The sequence below is a fragment of the Rattus norvegicus genome, chromosome 7, assembly GCF_021556685.1.
Source record: "Rattus norvegicus strain SHRSP/BbbUtx chromosome 7, alternate assembly SHRSP_T2T, whole genome shotgun sequence".
In the NCBI taxonomy this organism is placed as follows: Eukaryota; Metazoa; Chordata; class Mammalia; order Rodentia; family Muridae; genus Rattus; species Rattus norvegicus.
Genome location: NC_141540.1, coordinates 68,229,606 through 68,247,023, shown reverse-complemented (window position 1 = coordinate 68,247,023; position 17,418 = coordinate 68,229,606). Strand labels below are relative to the sequence as shown.

Sequence of the window (17,418 nt, the reverse complement as noted above, 5' to 3'; positions counted from 1 at the left end):
ATATATCTGGACAGCCCTGAGCCTTCAGCCAATGAGCTTCTCTTCCTGGGAATTCCTTCCCACAAAAAGGATTTAATCCCTGGTTCACTCCAATAAAGTGTATATATTCACATCCACTATCATATAAACCAGTATGAACAAGCAAGGACCTCCTCTTCAACAAGAGTCACCATGGAAGGAGGCCTTCATCTTAAAGAGCCACACCTAAAACTCCCAAGGAAGGTCTTCTCTCCTCCAGCACCTCTGTACGCTCAGCGCTCACTCGGGATCAGACGGGGTTTTGCCCATGCCGGGCTCTGCCTTCCCCTTCTTGCCTGGTGCATAGACACCCTGAGGGGAAGTGTGGACCCTGGGGGACCCCAGTTCCTGACTCCTAGTGGTACAGCTGCCGTACCGGGGCACATAGAGAAGAGACTGGGAACCACAGCAATCATCCCAGACTCCGCTATTTCCCCTTCCTGTTCAGCGAAGGAGAGCACAGACTGTGGACACCAATGTTTAGGACTTTGTTCTGCCTCCTCTGAGCAGCATGCTAGCAGTACCCAGGCACCATCAGCAGAGAGGGCAGGACTCGGTATGACATCCTAGCACTCAGGAGCCAGAGGCAAGTAGATTGAATTCAAGGCCAGCCTGGTCTACAGAGTGAGTTCCAGGACAGCCATAATGACACAGAGAAACCCTGTCTTAGAAGTTGAAATATCACAAAAAAGAAGGAGGAGGAGAAGGAGGAAGAGGAGGAAGAAGAGGAAGAAGAGGAGGAGGAGGAAGAGGAGGAGGAGGGGGGAACAGGAAGGGAGAGGAGGAGGATGAGAATAAGTAAGAGAAAGGAAAGAAAAGAAGGAAGGAAGGAAAGGCAAAGAAAGAAAAGAGGAAGGAAGGAAGGGAGGGAGGAAGGAAGGAAGGAAGGAAGGAAGGAAAGAAGGAAGGAATCCTAAGAGATTGTTGGAAGTGTGTATCCTATGCTTCCCTTTGAGAATTGTATAAATACAAAACTGTGTCTGGATTGCAAACTTGCTTTTATTTTCTATCTAGGGTTGGCCACATTTTTCAGTATCAAGCAGAACTCACACACCCTTCTCTGAGCCAAAGTCCCTATCCCTTAGTTTAATTAGCTTCTTTGTAAATCTGCTTTTACATAGCAGACTACATTTCCCTTCTTTCTTTCTTTTTTTTAAAGATTCATTTATTTTATTTATATGAGTGCACTGTAGCTGTCTTCAGACACACCAGAAGAGGGCATTGTATCACAATATAGATGGTTGTGAGCCACCATGTGGTTGCTGGGAATTGAACTCAGGACCTCTGGAAGAACAGTCAGTGCTTTTAACCACTGAGCCATCTCTTCAGCCCTACATTTCCTTTCTTAATTCATTGAACAGCCAACTCATCAACTTGTATTCATTTCCCCCTCAGAGTTAGGTGTTCAACCCTAACTATCAAGAGTTCACGGCAGGTAAGGCACTTTACAGGACAATCATGATAAGATAACTCTAAGATGGCCAGCCATGATTTCTTCTCTGTCAGAACATCTTCTTGGCAAATCCAGTGGCCGCCTCTGTGTGCCCCTCCTTCCAAGCTCACTGGTCTCAGCAATTCCTCTCCGTCAGAACGCTGCGCTGCCCTGGGCCTGGAACTGACTTCAGAGGCTGGCACTTCTGAAGCTGTGAGGTGCTGCCTAACGGCCTTAAACCACTTGCTCCTGGGACAGTTTCTCTAGAAGCCCAGCTGTGCTGCTCTGAGGATCTATCCAATTGGATAAAGTATGTGCTGCTGCCTGGACTCACCTCTCAGCTGAGGCCCACACTAACTTCCGGCTGCCGTGCAATCACCGGACACTTCCATGCCAGCCGTGTCTTCACTTGCCAGACAACCAGTCTGACTGGGGGCCTATGAGGGGCTCTGGAGGAGAACCACAGAAATCACCAGTCTGTGGACCACAGAACCATACACACTAAGAACCGCAGAACCAGGAGAGTGAATAGTGTGGAAAGTGGTCTGTTTATAGTCAACAAAAGGCAAGACGTATGCAGTGAGGACAGAGCTCTAGGCTAACTTTGCATCAGTGGTTCTCAACCTTCCTAACCCTGGCAGTCGGTGAACCCCAACCATGAAACTATACTCATTGCTACTTCATAACTGCAGTTTTGCTACTGTTACGAATAGAAATAGAAACATTTTTGGAGACAGGGGTTTGTCTGAGGGGTGGTGACCCACAGGAGGAGAGCCACTGCTCTATATGGGATATTTAACTATCTGGAATTTTCTCTTTGGTCTTTAGTTTTGCTTCTGCTTATCAGAGGGGAAACAGTAAGAAAGCTCTCCCTGGGTGGGGCTGAGGGAATTGTAGAACTGTCCATGAGGTCAGCTCAACCAGGTGGAGGGAAGGAAGAAATCCATGTTTGTTCTCAGTGCTATCTGAGGTTCCCAAACTAATAAATCTGTATTACTTAGGGAAGTCTCTACTTATATTTCCATTTTAAAATTGGTTCAGAAAACTCAGAAGGAAAAAGAAACAGATTATTTTCTTCTCCAGACCCTAATAATTCTTTTCCTTCAGGCTAGAAAGCAAAATTGTGTGTGTGTGTGTATGTGTGTGTGTGTGTGTGTGTGTGTATGTATGTATGTGTATGAGTCTATGTGTGTATATGTATGTATATGTATGTATGTGTGTATGTATATGTATGTATGTCTCTGTGTGTATATGCATGTATATGTGTGTATGTATGTATATGTATGTATGTCTGTGTGTGCATGTATGTATTTGTGTATATGTATGTATATATGTATATTTGTGTGTTTGTGTTGGGAGACATGAACACTCCAGCCCTTGAAACCATGCTAACGCAGAATCATCCCTTTCACCACTGAATCACAACCCCCAGTCATGTTTCCGTGTCACTCTGTAAATTAAGTCTAACCTCAAGCCAGCTACTGTTACATTACAGGGAAAATTCTCAGATGTGACTCCTTCAGCGTTCACTTCCTCATGGTTGTAGCTCCTGTCCCAAGATGGTGACTGACCAGTCCGCAGCTCCCCCCTGCAAGAGCTCCCCAGCATAGGCAGCTAGCTCAGCCACTCCCCAGCATAGGCAGCTAGCCAAGCCACTCCCTTTGCTGCTTCAGGCCCAGTTCATGGGTGCCTGTAGTACTCTGCCTCAGTACACTGACCGTCCTCTACCTAATCTTGCAGGCAGCGACTCTCTGAGGTGGGTCTTGCTTCCTTCTTCTGCCTTACTCTCTCCCTTTGTAGCATCTGCTTCCTTATCGGAACTACTATCCCTCAGGAAGCAAGCAAAAGGGCTCATGGCTAATTTATTCTTCAACTAGTCTCACCTCTAAATGGCCTCAAAGCCCAAGTTCTGAGAGACCTATCCCCCTAATCTCTCTCTTACTTAGTTCTGGCTGCCCTGGAATTTGCTACTTAGACTAGGCTGGCCTCCAACTCATAGACAGCCACCTGCCTTGCTTTCTAGTACTGAAATAAAGGTGTGGACCTCCATGCCCCCTGTGCCTTGTTTTGTTTTTTGTTTCGTTGTTGTTTTCTAAACAATGTTTTCCCCCTCTCTGTTTGCCAAAGAGAACTACCCCTTTAGAAGACTTGAAGACTGTCAGGGGCAGGGCAAAAGTTCTTCATCTCTCCAGATTATTCTCTTGTGATCACAGTGAGCTCCTCTCATTGTACCTGAGAATTATTGTTTCTTATAAACTAGAGGGCAGAAGACAAAGTAGACAAACAGCTCTCTCCCCAAGTGGGGACTGTAGCCTGGAGCACAGAAAGCCACCAAGAACCAGAAGACTATGGGTGTTAAAACGTAACTAGAAGGCCATAGATATCCTTCTCGAGTGTGAGGGGAATACCAGGACTCCTGGACATACTCCCCTTCGAAATGAAAGTGGTGGCAGGAACTGCCTTGGTGTGAAACAGTCTTCTGGAAGCCAGACAGAAGGAAGGGAGAACATTACTGATCATCACTAATCACGCACCAGGATTTCACCGACGATCTTATTTCCTCCTACCCATAATCCACCAGGTCAGGCCAAACCAAGCCCCATGATGGAGGAAAAGCAACTGGGGGCCTGGTGGTGACTTGAACGCAACTCAGACTCAGACCCTTTGTTCTCCATGAAAGGAGTGCTTCGGAAGAAAAAAAAAAGATTATCTAGACAGAAAAAGATTCCCAGGATTGAGTTAAATGAGCTGGCGTTATAAGAAACAGCTGACGGACTCCTGAAAACCAGAGAGAGGAGGAACGAAGCAGAGAGAAAATTAGCCTGGTTGTGGTTCTGTCTGGCTGGGCTGGAAGACAGGACTGCCGAGTGGGGGAGGGAGGGAGTTGGCTCTGCAGAACAGCCCCAAGACAGAAAAGGGCCTTGTTCTTCCAAGAGCCCAAACTGGGGCACAGTCTTGGAGTGGAGGCCGGAAAAGAAGGGTGAAATTAGGAATCCTAGCTCCACAGAGGGCCTGTCTCAGGCCCAAAGGGGCGGGGAGCAGAGAACATCTGGAAGTCGAGGCCTTAGGCCCGTGCCAAGCTGTCTGAGTAACAGGATGCTTATGTGCGGGGCTGGAGGTGGGGGACTGTTAGGAGAGAGGACAATGCTGAGGACTTGGGCACCAGTGCCTCAGTTAACAAATCCCCTCAGTTCTGAACTCTTCAGGATGCACAGTTGGGCCTTGAGCTTCCTAATTAGGCGAGAGGCAGACCTGGCCGGAGATGCCTGGGGGAGGGGCCGCAGTCCACGCGGTCACACAAAGAAAGCCAGGTGCTGTTGATGCGAGTGAAAGTCTCCTACACAGCCCGGTAGCCTACACGCAGCAAAGCCCCTGCTCCTTTAGCGGGGGGCCTCTTGTGGAATTCAGGTCTTGGCTAGAACTCTCTGCTTTAGGCCCCCAGAAGGTCTGAGAGAGGCTCCGGAAACCTGGCGGCTTCTCTTCAGGTTTGGCAAACTCAAGATTTTTTTTTTTTTTCCAGCGCCTTGTGTTCAGCAAAACTGAAAATGTGTTTGGCTTGAAAGAAACCCTGCTCTAATTTTTAAACTCCCGGTGCATTTTTTCTTTTTCTTTCTTTCTTTTCTTTTTTTTTTTTTTACATAAATTTGATCCACATGGCTTTGATTTATTTGTATTTAATTCATCAAATCAAATTAGGAGCCACAGTGATGAGTGGGATCAGGGGGAATTTCCAAGAAGGGTTTCTGAGCCCTTTTTCTTAGAATCAAATACCATGTCCTCATGTCCTCCCCCAGCCCCAGTCCTTAAAACCACCAGGCTGAGCTGGATTTGAAATTTAGAATCCAAACGTGAAGGTGAAGGGGAAGATCCGTGCAGAGATCTGCAGGGCAGGTCGCAGGGAGTGTGGGTGGGGAGCTGGTGTGTGGAGGGGAAGTCATGAAGACTGGGAGCAGCCTGATTCCTCATTAGATGGCTTAAGTAAATTAACCTGCTTTTCTGGGATCCCAACAGAAGCCGCCTAGCCATTTCTCTACTGGATATGATTTTATCACCATCCCCTTGAGTAAAGGTTTTTAGCCTTAAGGAGTGGAGATGGGGTTGGGGATGGGGGGGGGGCTATCTTTTTTTTTTCTGTTCTAACCTCCACAGTAGTCAATTCAAACTGCTCCTCTTCTTGGCACCCTCCCCCATCTCCTGATGCTGGCTAAGGACCGTTCATCTGGAAACATTTAAAATGTATAACAAATTTAATCTTGTGCAAGAGGTCTTGGTATATACACTCGTGTCCATTAGGGCTAAATTGTAGGCACGCAATCGTATTTTACACAGTTCTGTCTGGCCCAGGTTTACATATACAGAGGCCATTATGGTCGTTCTAATTACCCACCCTGAGCCATCGTCTTTGGTGTTAGTCAGAGGCCAACGGTATCGGTCTGAGGAACTCTGACCACTGAGCAATAAGACCAGGGGCTCTCATGTTCAAGATGGAGATGTCCCTTTCAGAGCCCCTCGAACCATACATGCTGAGTCACTCTAGTCTGGGCCTATATTTCTTGATTCTAGCTCTTGCCACAGTGACCCTATAACTAATCAGATGTGGGTTCTAAGTGCCGGTTTGCTACTTGACAGTTGTATAACCTTGTTGTTATTTTATTTCTCCGAGTCTCAATGTCCAGCATAATTTACGGCTCTGTTAGGAACGAGCTGCTGCTGTAAAATCCTAAGTATGTTAGATGGAGCGTAGGGAGACGTTCTAAAAGTACAGTTTCAGCTGAGCAGGAGAAACTCACTCCAGACACCTAATCTCAGCCCGATGGCCGCAGACAACAACTGGCCCAACAGATCCCTACTCTGAAAGGCTTTTCCAGAGAGAGCGGCTTCTCAGACTAAGAACAGCACAGCAGCAAGAACAGCACAGCAGCAAGATGCTCCCTCCCCTTCAAAGAAGAATCTGCATGTGTGTGGGGGGGGCTCTGGCGGGCACAGGGGGTTGGGAGGGCTGAGAAGGAGGCTTTAAGGCTGCTTGAAAGAGCAAAAACACTTAATTAGTGTTTCCTGAGATCCCCAGGGAGGCTTCTGTGAAGAGCAAAGGTTAGGGTGCCATTTAACATGTCGGATGAATGCTCTCCCCCAGGGCAGAAAGTACAATTTTACGAGCCCAGTTACAAACCCTGTGCTCAGCAAGAGTTCAAAGGAAAGAGAGTCAGGGTTCAGAACTTATTACTTCCCTCTGGTGAGAAGCCAGCTTTAGCTGTAAGTCCTGGTCCTAATGTTGGCCAGCAAGGAGGGATTAGGAACTCCGGGGACTTCGGACATTGTGTCCAATTGGGCCCTTACTACGCCGAGCTGCTTTGAGAGGTCTGAGAGAAGACACCTGTAGCTCTGGGTGTGGGCTGTGCCGGTTTTTACTAAGCTAATTCCATGTAACAGCCCCAGGGTCTACGGGGTAATGCGTCTTTCATGCCTGATGTTTACTAGAAATTTCCATGCCAGCTCTAACTCTGATGCTCTCAAACAGGATCATCCTGGTTTAGAGTTCTGCCTGGGAACTGGGCCTAGCCGGCTGTTGGTGCCCACGGAGGATAATGGAGCAGACATGGTGTCTGAAGGGCAAACCTCAGGTTTGGAAGTCACTTGTAGCCTTGTATAAAGGGTGAGATGGACTCATCAAGACTCCTCTCCAGTACAGATGGGTGGCTGCAGAGCTGGGTTGCCTGGGATGTGTGGAGTGTGGTTGGCTCACTGGACGGCAGAACTCCTCTTGCAGGCCTTTGCTGAGGTGGCTCTGCTGTTCATCCCAGAAGCACCCTCACAAAGCCCGGTTACTCAAATATTCATTTTGTAGACACTAGAATGCCTCCCAATATAATTAAACACCTCCTTTTCTGGGTTACTTTGAATGAATTTACAGTTCCTACAATAAAAATGAGCTACATTCGAATTGCGCCTCCTCAGATTAAGCCTCCTACTTAGGGTTCCTCACTGGTGGGAAGGCCAAGACAGGAGGACTGTGAATGTGAAGCCAGCCTGGGCAATACAAGACCCCAGTCTCAAATTCCCATCTCTAGCATACACTAGGCAGGAGTGCGCGCATGTGTGTGCGTGCACGCGTGCTCACGAGTATCTCAGTGGTAGAGCATGCAGTGAATTGCCACCTCCATTATACAACTTTCCTTGGGCACAGCACGGACATGGTGCCTTGGCTATACATTCTGGATGTTTCTAGTATAACATACGGCTTCCCTAGCTCACTTTTCACAGTATGGCAAACAGTATGATAACTTGCTCTTCTCAACCACAGAAATCGGGAACTAGAGTTCTGCCCCTAACCCCCAACCTCCTCTGCAGCTAGAAGCATGACAGGGTTTTAACCAATGAGATTTAAGGGAGCACATGCAGGGGCGGAGCCTGTTCCAAACGTTATGCGAGGCTCCGCCCCTCGCAGGGGAGCTATTGGCAGCTGCTGGCTGTGGGGAAGGGAAGGTCGGGTTTTTTTGTTTTTTTTCTTTGCTTTAGAGGTGTGTTCCTCAGTGTGCTGTTCATCTCGTGGGTGACCCGACATCCATGTAGTTATGGGCAGCACTAACTGGATTCAGCTCTTTTATTTTTTTAAATGCAAAGAAAGAAATGAAGTAAAGAAGGGGTGCATTGTGGGAAGGGGACCTGGAGGCAGGGATCGAGGGCATGCGATCAAAATGTATTGTGTATATATATGAAATTCTTAGCGAATAAATTAAAAAAAAACCAGGACAAACAAAGCCTAAACTCACAAGATATAGAACAACAACAAAAACAAAGAAAACTTAATGCTTGGAGCTACGCGGCCGTGAAGGAAGAACCAGAGAAACACGTAAGGGAAGCCCCAGAACAAACTCAGGACTGCTTCCTGTGTAAGAAAAATCCATCTCACAACCATTAGCACATCTGGTTTGTTTGTTTGCCCCCTTCCTTCCTTCCTTCCTTCCTTCCTTCCTTCCTTCCTTCCTTCCTTCCTTCCTTCCTTCCTTCCTCTGTTTTGCTTTTTTCAGACAGGGTCTCATGCAGCCTTTGCCAGCTGAAAACTAACGACATATCGAGCTGGCCTCAAACTCAGAGACCCACTGACCGCTGCCTCCCACGTTCTGGGAATAAAGGTGTGCACGGCTATGCGCTCTTCGTTTGTTGGCTGAGGCAGTCTCCCTGAGTAGTCCGTCAATGACTGGCTTAGGACCTGCTATGTGGACCAGACTGACCTGAACACTCAGTGAAGTTCATGTTTCTGTCTCCTAAGTGCTAGGGTTACAGGTGTGTGCCACCATCCTTGACTGACTATTAGGTTTTCATATTGTTAGATTTGTCTTTAACATGGAGACATCTTTTGTCTTTTTTTTTTTTTTTTTTTTTTTTTTTTTTCCCGGAGCTGGGGACCGAACCCAGGGCCTTGCGGTTGCTAGGCAAGCGCCCTACCGCTGAGCCAAATCCCCAACCCCGAGACATCTTTTCTAAATAATATACCTTGTAACATTTCTATTACTGTAGGAAATACTGTAGAATCTTTTTTTTTTTAACTTCTCCAAATAGCACCCAGATGACACAAATTCTCTGGTTAACTAAAATCACTTGAGAGGAAATATGCAGATGAATTGCTGAGCTGCAAGGTACTGACTTAAAAAGCCTCAGAAAATAGTCCCCTGTGCATATGAAGAGTAGACAAAAACATGACTTTTGAATAAGAGACAGAAATCAGGGTGTCCCTTAGGACAATGGCTCTCAACCTTCCTAATGCTAAGACCTTTTAAAACAGTTCCTCATGTTGTGGTGACCCCTGAACCATAAAATTATTTTTATTTCTGTTTCATAACTGCAACTTTTACTACTGTTATGAATTGTAATATTGATTATTTTTGGAGATAGAGGATTGCCAAAGGGGTCTCGACTCACAGATTGAGAACCTGTAGAGATACATATGAGTTAAACCACAGAGAGAATTGGATGCTGTGGACAGGGATCAGGGATTCTTGGCAGGACTGGATGAATGTAAACAAGCAGGAGAAATTCAAGGTCATACAGTAACTGAGTTCACTTGGTTTGTGTGTGTGTGTGTGTGTGTGTGTGTGTGTGTGTGTGTGTTGGGCGGGATAAAGATCTGCTTGTAAAATTATATCAAATGGCATCTGTGGAATGGCTTTTGGAGTTGGGTTTTGGTCCAAGCCATGGACTGAAGACTGCAGAGACATGAGGAGTCAGGATTCACTGGGGGATGCTCACTTTATAGCAATATGTGGGAGGAATTGAAGGAGGTGACACATCTCGCTAAGTAGATGGTGAGGGTATGAATGTAGGTATTCAAAGTAAGGTCAGGGTAACATGAGTGATATCAGACCCGTCAGTCAGCTGGCTACTGCTTGGATGTGGGATGGAGGTCAGGGGAGGACTAATGCACATACCATTGTATCTCATAAACTATAAACAAAAGCACTGTGGTACCTCTGGAGCTGAAGACAGGAATGGTTTTATGTAGATGTTGGAGTCATGAACCTTCAGGTCATGGTCCCCAAGTCCCCTTGTCACTCCAATAGTTGCCATTACCCGGGCCTAGGAGTATAAGCAGAGAGTTATCAGAAACACACAGTGACAGCATCCTGTCTCATTTCCTCTTGCCTATCTTTCTATGCCATTGGCTGTTAGCTGAGATTAGCGTACTAGCAGAGAAAGGCTCATTAGAATCACTGCTGTATCTCAGGCTTACGGGACATTGCTATCTGCCCTCAGCTTGCTTCTGTAGAGTGGGGAGTGAAGGATGCTGAAAATAAACTAAATGTAATACATGTATCATCTACAGTGACTGAAATCAGTTCATACTCAATCAAGAGCATCTACTCACCCACACACTATCCATCCCCCCATCCATCCATTCACCCACCTATCCATCCACCCATCCACTGACCCATCCATCCATCCATCCATCCATCCATCCATCCATCCATCCACTCACCCACCTATCCACCCGCCCACCCATCCATCAACCCATGCATCTTTCCACTCACCCACCATCCATCCATCCATCCATCCACCCACCTATCCACCCACCTATCCACCCACTCATCCATTCACCTACCCACCCTCCATCTATTCACTCACCCACCATCCATCCATCATTCATCTATCCATCCATTTGTCCATCCATCTACCCACCCATCCACCCACCATCCATCCACCCACCCACCTACCCACCCATTCATCTATTCACCCACCATCCATCCATCTACCCATCTACCCATCCATCCATTTATCCATCCGTCCATCCACACCTACTCTACAAGTATTTGTTGGACACTAACTATATCCTTGGCAATATCAGAAGCAATAATGAAAGGTGTCGTAAGTCTGAGGCAGTTCCTGTCTTTGCAGATCTCTACTATTCAATTTTATGGCTAGAGTAAATACATCTTTAGCTTCTCCACGATCTGCCACAATATTCCTACAAATTCCTTCTGGTGGAAAGGAACAAAAAACGTCACTACCGCGTCTATGCACAGACTTCTGGGCTGTAGCCACACATTCTCTCTAAACTCATTTGGTGGAATTAACGTACTGCATTAACATACAGCCAACTCTCCTAAAGTACCTACTATGTGCACACACCATGTGGGAAGGACACCAGAGTGCAAGGCTCCATCTCTACTGTGAAGGAACTCGATCAAGGAGGTAAGAGATATATATCTAATACACGAAATGTGCTTCAGTTCGGGAACACTCATCAACAGTAGAACATAGGAATTAAGAGGAAACAAAAATTCTGCCGAGAAGGTCCCGTGGAGGAGGCAACGCTAAATTTGGTGCCAAAAGATGGACAGTGTCAGATAGTCAGACTGCCTGTCAGGCTGAGTGACATGAAGCCTAATGGCCAAACCAATAATAGACCGTGTAATGCTGCGGTTGAAATACCTGAGCTTGGATTCGCCTCTGTTACTTGGATAATGACATTGAGTACTTCATAGAGGCAAAGATGAGGTAAATAAAAGAGGAAACGCTAGAGTTCAGGGCAGGTAGTGAGAAGGTGTGTGTTCGGAGGGAGCGTGCAGAAGGGGATTCAGAAGGCTTCTTGTTTAACTGGGTGTGGGCTCCAAATTTCCTCATCTCTGTGCCAGCCACGAAAGCTACTCCAAACATGCTCGGGGGTCTTGTATCTATGGACTTCTTTGAGTTTGACCATGTCATTCAGCCTTTGCCCCTGACTAGGGCACTGGGACCCAGTGATGGTCCTGCTATCTCAGTCCGGGCTCTTGATCTGGTGGTGTAATTGCTATGACACTCTGGAGTCCCTTTGTTGGGGGCAAGTAGAAAAGCTGATTTACAAAGTCTGAACTTCAGTGGTTGAGAAAAGAACCTTAGGGAGTGAGCGACTCACACTGCTGTCCTCCGTTGGGCCTGTGCTTCTGCCTGGGTTGCTTTCACTCTGAAGTCCCAGCTGCCTTGTGTACAAATAGAGGTAACACAGCCAGCTTGCCCGGCCTCTGAGCTTGTTGTCCATTGTAAAACAGAATGATGAATGTGGAAATGGCCCTGTTTAAACTTCTAACGAGGGACTCGAATGGACAGAGACCGGGACAGTATTGTCATAAAACTGACTTTCATCTTCTGGGTTCACCCACACCCTTCGAATCCTGCCACCCTCTGGACCCTCAAGATAGGCAGCCTGAAGAGTGATGCATACGGTGTTTGTCCAAGTTGCCAAGGCTGTAAAACCCCAGACTTCAGAGTGATGCACACAGATTGCCACAGGCTATGCAGAGGAAAGGGCCACAGACACCTCCCCTCATTCCAGGGGTGAACTTGAGCTTACCTTCTTGCCTTCTCCATATATAAGGGGAAACTTCAAGTCATCATCCTCAATGGTTTTGTATGCCCTGTAGGGGAATAAATAACATTTTAAAATAGGTTCGCACTCAATTAGTGACCCCCTGCCCTGGCACAGGCTGTTAGGAGTCTCATTCTACTCACGACATTTCCTCTTTTTTTATATAGACACTCTCCATTCTCCATGCAAAATGTGTGTGTGTGTGTGTGTGTGTGTGTGTGTGTGTGTGTACACTTTGACAAGCCAGGAAATGTTGTCTTCATATTCTTAGAGACAGAGCTATGTATAATTATATGCAATATCATAAGGGGAGATAGAATTCTGCTCCCCCTCCTTTGGGCTTTGCAATAACAAAGTGTTACAGCCACTGGACTCTTCTTGCATCTGCAACTGTGATAAACAGTGCTCAGTGGCGAGTGGAGTCTGCGACTCCCCCGAGAGCCAGTTCACACTGTCAGGGGCCGATTACATCAAACATCTTCTATTGGGATGACTAGGGATGGACGATACAAGCACCCTCTGACCTCGAGATGACAGTTAAGGTTGGCAGAAAATTGTTTCACAATAGCTTTCTGACGGCCATTCGCCACACAGAAATCCACTTTATGCTTCATGGGTTTACTCTGGACATGGTTGTCTAGATGTCACTGCCAGCAAATGAAACCATGGGTCCCAAATCTACACATAAGTGAGTTAAAAACAAAACAAAACAAAACAAGCAGGCAAACATCACAGCCAGTTAGTAGCTATGTCTCTGGCCAGAGTAATCTACCTTTCTGGCTCTGTTTGTTTCATCTAAAAAGTGAGATTAATACACAAGATACAAAGGGTTCAGCACAGAGCCTCCCCTCATTAATGACCCAATTAGGGGCAGCAATTAGCCATAATTAGCAGGTAGTTAATTTTTGGTGTTACACTTCCCCATTTGGCAAGATGGGCGGATATCGCTACTCAATCACCACTCCAGAGTGAATGTGTGCTTCATTAACCAAATAAGGTCAAAAAGTTACGAGGAAGAAAAGGAACAGATGGGGTAGGGATAGAATGCATGGAGAAAACCCATTTATTAAACAGCTTCCAAGACCTTTAGGGAACTAGAGAGTGAGGTCACTGTGGACTCCTGCTACAGTAAGGCATGCAACACAAATTAAAAGGCACTGAGAGCCAAGTGTGATGACGTATGCTAAAGACACCACGCAGAACTCATCTCCTGCACGATGACCTGAAAATTAAAAGTTTTCAAAAAGCACACACCCTCAAGGTGAGAGCAAGTACGCCTTGTTGCCCAGGAAACCATCGAGGCAGTCAATCTTTCCCTGGTGAGATTTCTGCCATTGAATCCCACCCAGGTTCAAGCTCAGCACAGAGTAACTGGATGCATTCTGTGGCCCTCCGCACCCTCATTAATCAAACAAGGCCAGTCGATAGTAATATACAAGCTCAGTCTACACTCTGCACAGCCGTGCTCAGAGCTCAGGGAAGCAAGCTCGTCCTCCACACACGAGTCGAGTGTAACCCAGAAATCGCATTTTCGAGGAAATAACCATAGTATTTCATTCCCTTAAACCAATCAAATTAACCCAAAGTGGAAATTAGCCACTTTGATATTTTACATTCTCGCACAACTATTTTAAACACCGTGGCACACAAGCCGTTTGGGTGAACAAATAAGGCTATTATAGAATCTAGCACCAGCTTAGGGATCAACTGTGTCGAGTGGTTTCCAACCTCAGCTGTATAGTGAACTACATCATACGAGGGCTTTAAGACATCCTGAGGCCCAGGCCACATTCTGGAGCAATGAAAGCAGTCTCTGGGAAAAAAAGACCTGAGCACCAGGTGTTTTGCTTTTAAAAAGCTTGACATATCCGACCCCGTTGCAGACAAAGCGTCAACAAGCACACACTGGATGCGAGTTAAGCTCTAAGGTTCTCATCAGTTTCACTTTTGAGAGGGGAGACCGCATGGATTCAAGGAGGAGGATAGAAATGGGCTAGGTTCTCAAATGAGCATGGACAGGTGACTCAGGATGCTGTGTGGGTGAGGAGACAGTCTTAGAATCATACACAGGGAATGGCCAGCCTCGAGATGCCAGCACAGGAAGTTGGAACTGGAGAGGAGGGAGGAGGCAGCAGATCTAGAATCAAGGAGAGGAAGGTCCTCTCTAGAGTTTGGCCACAGGACTCAACGGGCTCGGGAAGGCAGAGAGAAAACTGTTCTCACTTCATCAAGCTCAAGTCCTCAAGTCCCCTCAGAGCAGAGGCCACCAGGACCACAGAATCCTCGTCACAAGGCTCAGAAAGATAGACACACAGCCAGGAGTTGGTGCTCCCGGACCAAGGCAACTTCAGATTTTTACGTTATATTTTAGCTTATTGATTTATCCTTAGAACAAGACGTTAAAACAGAACCAAGGATTAGAGATGCAGCTCAATTGGCAGATGGCTTGCATGAGGCCCGAAGTTCAGTTGTAATGCTAGCAGCTGGGAGGTAGGGAGGAGCAGATCCTATGTTGAAGGGAATAGTAAGGTCATCCTTGGATACAGCGTATTCCCAGTCAGCCTGGGCTTCAAGAAACTCTATTTCAAAATGAATAAAAACAGAAACGATGACCTTGGGAGAAGAAAGAGTTACTCTGTTCCCATTGGTGTTGGTTTTCAATAAAACACAAACCCTTCCTCCTCCTCCAGCGACAAACAAGGATAATCGTTGTGCTGAGAGAACATACAACAACACGCCCTCCCACTCATTCTTCCTGGGTACCAAGCAGAGTTCATTATGTAAGCGGACTTCCATGTACCAATAGAAAGTCTTGAATAATACCATAAACACTTGGGACTAGAGGTGCTGCTTAAGGGGAAAGCCCACACTCAGCATGGGTGATACCTGGGTTTGAATCCAGGTACCAAAAACCAAACAACAACAACAAAAAGACCTCAAGAACTAAATGGGAACCAGATGGGAGTCTATATAGACTTGGGGCTAAGAATAATGCCAGCAGATATAATTTACTGGGGCTGATACTGGACTTGGTACTTAGGTATAGTTTTTAAAAGTCTTTTGGAGACCCCATCTTACAGATGGAGAAACAAGGTGAGGGAGACTAAGTTACTTCCCCAAGGTCACACATCGAGTGAGCGACCTTGTACCAGAAGACACTGCAAAGAAGTATACCATCAGTGCTAACCTTTGGGGACATTTCCCTCTGGCAATGAACCTGAGATGGACCACTCTGAGTAGGTAGCCAGCCAATGTTTGAGGCAGAAAAGAGAATTTTTAGCAAGTGAGGCCAGAACACATTCTGAATGGCAAGAGGATTGATGAATCCGTTGCCTGGCAGCCAATGAGATCTGCAGGGAGGAGGGGGGTAGGTAGTGGAAGTTACATACTTATGTCTGATCCCTGCCTGGTTCATCTGTGGTCACAGAAGGTAGCTTATCCCTATCCTTCAGAGGACAGAGATCCTTCAACTGGGTAGTTCAAGGCCTCATCCTGGTCCCACCCACTCGCACAGCTCTGATGGATAGTACCCTGCATCACTCTGTTCAGACTATAGACCTCAGGCTTCCAGCTCATCCAGGCTTCCCTCTTCCCCGGGGCTGGGGTGGGGGTGGGGATGAAAGGATAGAGAGTCTGAGAGCACCAAGGCACCGAGGCTGTTGGCACTTGGTGTTATAACCAAGACTATATGGTCCTAGAACTAATTCCTTTATTCCAGATTTTAAGATTTGGAAAATGGTCTAAATAAATTTTAAAAATTCCAGTATCAGATCACTCACTGGCTCTACAATAACATAACTGACCAGGGGTATAGTCGGGCAATCACTCCTTCTAGACAGCAAGCTAAAGAGCTTATGAAATACTTGTAGGCTACTCTTCCATTGGCTCAACGCCTTCATGACTATTTATGAGATGGAGGACGAATGCAAGGCTTATAAGGGGCTACTACTACATTCTGGCTTTTCCTGCCTTTAGAGGCATTACCCTCAGAGGGGTGTAAGCAACAGTTTCAGGCCAGGCATGGTGGCAAACACCTCTAATCCCAGCAATCTGGCAGAGAGATACCTGTAAATTCTAGGCCAGCCCGGTCTATACATTGAGTTTCAGGACAGCCATAGAGAAACCCTGGCTCAAAAACTTTCAAACCAAACAAACAACCTTCCCTGCTGTGGGCTCTGAAGACATCTAGACAAGCTGTCTCGGTTTCCCGTTCCCTAGTTCTTTCAACGATGTGTCACAGGACCTTGGGGACTGTCCGTCCCACTCATGTCGCCATTTATGCAACACATTTGTTAATCAAACATCACAGACTGTGACAAGGGCCCTCTGTGGGCTTTCTGGTCTGTCAGTGTCCTGAAAGTTTGGCGCTTATCTTAAGTGAAAGCACTTGAGATGCGGTCTAATTAAAAATGAAATTATCCCTTTGATTTGGACCTTGTTCTCAAAACATCAATGAGACTGATAATTGTACTGTATGCAAGCCTGTGTGTGAGGGCTTTATGGTCACAGATTGAGACTGTGAATGAAAATAAACACCACCCCCACCTCCCAGCCCACAAGCAAACAACACAGGCTCCACTCCACAGGAAAAAGATCTAAAAAGCTTTTCTTGCCAGTCTCCTCTGCTTTCCTAGGGCAATGGCTAGTTTATATGAACGAAGGATCTTACCTTGATAACTCCAGTCTACTGTCCTAAACCAGTCAGAAATTTTGTCTTTTTTTCAGATAGGTTATGACTATGTAGCCCTGGTTGTCCTAGAATTTGCTATGTGGACGAGGCTGGTCTCTAATTTACAGGGATCCACCCAACTCTGTAAATTTAATTTTTTTAACTCCTATTTTTAATGATGGTTCTTAAACACTTTAACCTCCCTTGTAGCCCACCAGAGAGAGTAGAAAAGAAAGGATGGAGGTGGGAGGGGGCAGTAGACCTGTTTAGAAGGGTTCTTTAGAGCAACTCCTGTCTGTGTTGTCTGGAAATTGGCAGTTCAGTTTATAGGTCGGCAGGCAGAGGCAGCTAGATCCGCTCACAAACACTTTTTGGATACACCAGCAGTCTAGTTCGGTAGAGTCAGGTTAGCAACAGCAGGGACACTACCTAGCAGAGACAGCCAGGCCTCAGCCTGGG

At 46.5% G+C, this 17,418-nt stretch overlaps 1 protein-coding gene and 1 long non-coding RNA gene across 3 annotated transcripts in view; one reads left to right on the top strand and one right to left on the bottom strand.

The window, feature by feature from the left end:
- Window positions 1-17,418, bottom strand: part of Ppm1h (protein phosphatase, Mg2+/Mn2+ dependent, 1H) — a 264,454-nt gene that overhangs the window by 29,369 nt on the left and 217,667 nt on the right. For both annotated transcript variants that reach the window (XM_087557298.1, NM_001271079.2), the window contains exons 7-8: window positions 12,276-12,339; window positions 9,917-10,024 (exon numbers count right to left, since the gene is read on the bottom strand). In XM_087557298.1, coding sequence (XP_087413424.1) covers window positions 9,917-10,024; window positions 12,276-12,339 — 172 coding nt within the window. The remainder of the gene's footprint in view (window positions 1-9,916; window positions 10,025-12,275; window positions 12,340-17,418) is intronic.
- LOC148004721 (uncharacterized) lies at window positions 3,127-5,113 on the top strand. Its single transcript, XR_015624729.1, has 2 exons — window positions 3,127-3,206; window positions 3,578-5,113. It is a non-coding gene; the product is annotated as an uncharacterized LOC148004721 (long non-coding RNA).